The following is a 6,000-nucleotide window of genomic DNA, read 5'->3' as shown; positions in this document are numbered from 1 at the left end:
GAGAGAGAGAGAGATGAGCGGATGGTGTACGTAGTGTGAAGGTTTAAATAGGAGGGAGAAGTAGCTTGAAGGTTTGTGTGAAAGAGAGGCTAGCTTAAAATTTTGACATTGTTGGGAGTTGGAGGAGAGGTGGGAATAGGTTAGTATTGTAGGCGACAACTCAGAATCTCAGACAATGGATAAGTGTAGGAAACCAAGAGGCGAAGGTGGCTCTGTGTTGAGTGGGTGGAAGCTACACGTTTATATGTATCATACACAAATATTTCCTCTAAATTCAGGGATAGAAGACCATCGCTATTCAAAGTTAAAAGGAAGTCTCTTGACAAAAAAAAAATGTTGGACAATTTAGATAAAGAATTAAGATTTACAAATTAAGACATATAGATCGTATATTTATTATTCTCTCAGTTTTGATTTCCAACTTTCAAAACCTAAATACTAAACTCTATAATCTTTTTAAAAACGATATAGCAATAATAAATAGGGCTTGTTAGAAATTCGGATTTTCCCCTGTCCGTAGGGCTTGTTGTTAATTCTGATCTTTTTGGAGCAGGTTGCTTCCGGGGATCTGTTTTGTAATTAGTTTTTTAGCATAAGAAAAAAAGAAGATATAACAATAATACATTTGTCAAATTGTCATTCTCTCAGTTTTGATTTCCGACTTTCAAAACTTAAATACTAAACTCTATAATCGTTCAATATAATCGTTCAAGGAACGATATAACAATCACAATGTTGGAAGGAAACGACCTCTCAAATACAAGAAAATTAGAGAATTTTAGGAGTCAAAACCCAAAAGAGAGTAAGCTAGATAGCTAGTTTTATTATTAGGTAATTGATAGAGTGGTTTGGTCACTTGGGTGGTTATCCAATATTGATTGCTAGTAGGGCATTGATAAAATGATTTCACATAATTGACCACATGTGTGGACGTCCACACTAGAGATCGATCGAGCTGCCCATATTACAACTTGAGGGAAATATGCAATATTATCTGCTCAAGGTTGTAGTCTTGTAGACACTAAACAGGTACACGAGGCTTGTTTCCAAAGGAATGCAAGGTTGGCTTTTACACTATCTAGCTAGCTGTATGAATTTCTCAATTCTGTTTTGGTTACGTGATTTTTCTTTTTCTATGTTTTGGCAGGTTTTGACCCATATTTTGGCATAAATAGCCTCCAATATCAGCTACATCATTATTGAGATTCATACTAGCAAGTCCTCCAGTATCGATCAAGATCATAACTAAATGTGTTCTCGACTGTACGTTAGAGCTACTCTACAAGCTAGTCCCCCTTTGTTTTTATCGTTATAGCATTAGGGTTGGTGTCATCATTAATGTCATTGTAAGTCCTAGCTAGATATTTTTAGTTATAGACTTTACTAATTTATATGACTCGAAAATATATCAAACGAGAAGATAAGAATTCGAGAAATTATTCCATAATAAACATGTATTAGTGTAGAAGAGTATTGAACTATTTACTAGTTAATTACTAGAAAATAGTGGTAATTCATAATTCTTTATCCTAATTCCTGCTTCAGATTCATTTGTGAAGTGGTTGATTGAACTCATTGAAGTTCAATATATATGCCAACAGCCAACCTACAGCTTCTCTCGATCAAAATGTTATCATTACTGAATAAAAAAGGTACATGGTATGTACAACGCCCGGCTCACTCCCAACTGCCAATTACAAATCTCATTGCTGAAAGCTAGAGATGAAGCTTTGGTGAAACTGAGAAAATGAGAAGAATGAAGAAGCTAAAATGTATTCGACTTGATGAAAACTGATGAGTTTGTTACAAGGTTATATGATGATTAGGAAACAACTAATTAAATTGACTTAAGACTAATTAACAGCTAATTTGTGAGCTATATGTATGTTAACAATCGCCTATTTCTGTTGTTGTTTTGTTTCTGGAGAGTAAAATTTGCAGACCCTCAATTACTGTGGAAATTTGTCTCTTCAAATTGTTCATGACATGCAACGGACATTTTGACATTCCAAAAGTGAATAAGAAGAAGTGTGTGAGGATTGTAATTATTGCGTGTAAATTTCACTCGCGTTGTTTTTTGATCGATCTCCTTTTATCATAAACAATATGTCTGAATGTTTTTTTAAGAGTAGTTTAAACGATTAATATTTATCTTTGTGTAGTAACTAATTTAGAGCGTCGACAACATTCCCAGCAAAATAGGGACTACCACCCAAAAAACTGATTTATAAAATCTAGAAATACATGAAGTCAACTGATCGATTTGGGAAAAGTGTAAACGGTGCAAGAACAGCATGAAGATGATGATAAGATTTGCTTGCTTGGATAGTTTGGTCAAAATGCTTCACCTCCAAGTAACTGGAGATTGCTACACAAAATATAATAACACATTCAATGATTGTGATAATCATTTTAACTACTTAATAAATGTGTTGAATAGCTGCAATTAAGGAATTGATCGGTTGCCGTTATCTAACTTTCCAAATCGATTTGTGTATGTAAGCAGTTTTGTCATTAGCTCAACATATGGGGTTCAAAAATCCTCGTTCTCATATCTTCGGATTCATTAGCCTATTAGCAGGCTATCTTGCCTAGACCATAACATTGGATTGGCATCGGGGAAGTGCTTGTGCCCTTTTAGAACCACAAATTAAATTGAAAGAGAAAGAAGGGAACGGAGATGGAGTTCTATATATATATATATATATATATATATATATATATAATGTTTTGATACTACTTAATTTGTCACTTCTCTTAGCTTCTTCCATGTATATGCATCTTAAGATGAATGTCGATCGATCAGTGAATTACATCTGCTGCGGTTGGACTTCTTTCGGGAAAGAGTTTGACGATATTTTAGTTCATCAGTACCTAGCTATAAATAGCGTGTCATCGACTGTTCAAAATGTCAGTTGTATTCAATGTGGCCAAGTTTATTTCTGAAGGCAGATGGCAGTTAGATTGTTGGTAGGAAATTTTACCTTCTGAAACACTGACTTGAATCTTCAAAATCAGTTATAGGGCCCTTACTTCTTGTTCCGTCAAAAATTAAGATTTTTGCTAATTAAGCAACTTATTAGAGGTAGACTATATATTTACATGAGATAACATCTACTCTCAACTTATTCTTGATCGTTCAAAGACAATGAACGATTTATTCTACTTTGTCTTTGGTTGCATTTGGAATAGTCTCTTTAGAGTAACACTGACCACTGTTACACTCATTTGTGAAACGTCACTGAAAAATTTTCAATGACTACCGTTGGTTGAGTTGCCATCATAAACCCCCATGCATGTCTACCATTCGAGTCCCAATTCCAACCTACATGTGGTTAGCACTTAGCAGGGTTGAAGGGCATTAGGTTCGTGCGTCTACAATGGAGGCTAACATAGCTTAATTTGTTGGGATACCATCGTGACACTACAAGAAATATCGTCTTAGCTGACGGGAAAAAAAATTCCGTCGGCTAAGTTCGTCTTCGTCGACGGAAAAATAACCATCGTATAGGACACCACAACCATCGCCTAAGATCTATTTAGGCGACGAAAAATGACTATCGAGGGCGTCCGTCGATTGAGATATTCCTATTCGACGAAACCGCATTCGTCGTCTAAGTTCTGTCGACTTAGTAAATCCTAGGCGACGAATATTTTTCGTCGGTAACCTTTCGTCAGCTTAGTAACTCTTAGGCGACGGAAACTGACTTTCGACACCCTCCGTCGACTAAGATCTTCCTAGGCGACGACACATTTTCGTCGGTAAGGCTGGTCTTAGGCGACGAACCATTTTTCGTCGGCTTAGTGAGTCCTGGGCGACGAATCCTATGCCGTCGGCTAAGTAATTCTTGGGCGACGAATATGTCTTTCTTAGCCGACGATTTGTTCCGTCGACTAAAAAATGTCATTATTGCCTGACAAAATGTATAACGAATATATTTTTGCCGACGCCTTTTGTCTTAGGCGACAAAAGATTCCGTCGGTTAAGTAAACATATCATTTATACAACTTCTGCCCAGAAGAGAACGTAGAAAAAAGCCATAGTTTCTCCCCTCCCCCCTACTCCTCACAGAATTCATCCGATCCAAATCTAGTTTTAGAAGCTTTTCTTCATGAATTTGATCGATCTTCAAAAGCTGCTCTCCTAATTGGTATGTAACTACTTTAATTTATCTACTTTTTTCATTTATGCATATTTTCTGGCGAACTTTCCGGCGACTTTGCCGGCAGTCCAACTTTGCCGGTCCAATTACTGGATTTGATCGATCTTCAAAAGCTGCTCTCCTAATTGGTATGTAACTACTTTAATTTATGGATTAAATTCAGTTTGCCCCCTCGTACTTTAAGTCAATAATCAGTTTGGTCTCATATATTTTTTTTAATAACGTTGGTCCTTGAAGTTCTATTTCACATCAGTTTAGTCCAATTTTTGAATTGCCCTCCTTACCATGACGTTATGTGCTAAGTTGTCCACAACACAAGGGCCCAATTTCTGACTTAAAAGGGCATAATAGTCATTTTATCATATTATGGTCTTCAAATAATTCGAAATTAACATAAATGATTTTGAGAGAAATTGAGAAATTGAGCTCCCGAGTGAAGAAGCTCTACGTCTGCGTGACTTGCTGCTGGGGTTGTTGCTACTGTTGGTGACTGATTGGGAGAACGGCGCTGGGATTGTTCGTCAAGCCACTAGAGCTAGGTTGGTTATTGTCGAACGGAATCGGATTCTTGGAGATGTGATGGTTACTGGTACTAGGTCCTGAAGTCGTCGGAGCTATGCTGACTGATTCTTTGACGACTTCGATTGTGCTGGACGGGTTGTCGTTGATCCAGAGCGACGACCGGTCGCTCTCGTCCTAATCGGCAGCGCCGCTTATAAGCCAAGAACCGACTTCAAGATTGTTGAAGTCAAATAAAACCCGGATCTTGTTCATCAGATTCGAGCTTTGGAATATGAGCTCAATCGAGCCCAACTCGACCACGTCGTTCACTGTCGGGACGCAGACCATGGTTTGAAGCCCGAACACCTGACCTTGGCGGACACGCTCGCAAGAAGAGGCGGCTAGGTGGTATGGCCTCTCGTCCTTGTAGAACCCCTCGCCCCAACTGAGCACGGAGGCGCCCGACATGTCATACGACGACTGCCAGAAGATGGTGTAGGTCCAGCTCTCCTTGGCGCCCTCGATCAAGGCCTGCAGCCGCTGCATAAGGGTCTCCTGGTTGAACGGCGCCGATACCGGAGCCGGCGCTTGCGTTGGGGGCGGGGGTAGTTCATCGTGGAAGCCAAAGACTGGGGCTGGTGGAAGGGGTGGGCGGCGGGCTGGGTGGCCCAGAAGGAGGTGAGATCGGAGTTGCTCATGAAGGCCTCCATGAGGGAGGCGTTGTCGTCTGTCCAGAGATTCATGGTGGGTGGTATCCGGTAGTCCATAATGTGATGAAACGCAGCGTTTTGGGTTATGATGGGATTGGAGAAGTGGGTGTGGGGAGGAAGAAGAGGTGGGTATTGCGGCGTAGCAAAGATTATTTTTGGTCGGCAGGTACTGTGCATCACTGTGTTTTTCTCTCAAAATCATTTCTGTTAATTTTGAATTATTTGAAGACCATAATATGATAAAATGACTATTCTACCCTTTAAATCAGAAATTGGGCCCTTGTGTCGCGGACAACTCAACGCATGACGTCATGGTAAGGAGGGCAATTCAAAAATTGGACTAAACTGATGTGAAATAGAACTTCAAGGCCCAACGTTATTAAAAAAAAGATATAGGACCAAACTGATTATTGACCTAAAGTACGAGGGGGCAAACTGAATTTAATCCTTAATTTATTTACTTTTTTCATTTATGCAAATTTTCTGGCGAACTTTCAGGCGACTTTGCCGGCAGTCCAACTTTGCCGATCTAATTACTGGATTGCTTGATGCATGCATGATATATGTAACTTTGATAGTGTATATACATGTTGAATATGTTTGTACGTATAATCTGTGTGTATACC

General features: G+C 39.1%; 1 protein-coding gene and 1 pseudogene across 1 annotated transcript in view; both read right to left on the bottom strand.

Annotated features, from left to right (window-relative positions):
- The window catches only part of LOC101307883 (CASP-like protein 6-like), a 4,521-nt gene extending 1,293 nt beyond the window's left edge, over positions 1 to 3,228 (bottom strand). The window contains exon 1 of the mRNA XM_004298053.1: positions 3,167 to 3,228. Within this exon, the coding sequence (XP_004298101.1) occupies positions 3,167 to 3,228 (62 nt within the window). The remainder of the gene's footprint in view (positions 1 to 3,166) is intronic.
- A 1,631-nt stretch (positions 3,229 to 4,859) lies between these two features.
- On the bottom strand, positions 4,860 to 5,431 carry LOC101307584 (annotated as a pseudogene).
- Between the last annotated feature and the right edge of the window lie 569 nt (positions 5,432 to 6,000).

The sequence above is a fragment of the Fragaria vesca genome, linkage group LG4 (genome assembly GCF_000184155.1).
Source record: "Fragaria vesca subsp. vesca linkage group LG4, FraVesHawaii_1.0, whole genome shotgun sequence".
NCBI lineage: Eukaryota > Viridiplantae > Streptophyta > Magnoliopsida > Rosales > Rosaceae > Fragaria > Fragaria vesca.
This window is presented reverse-complemented; position numbering and strand designations above follow the sequence as displayed.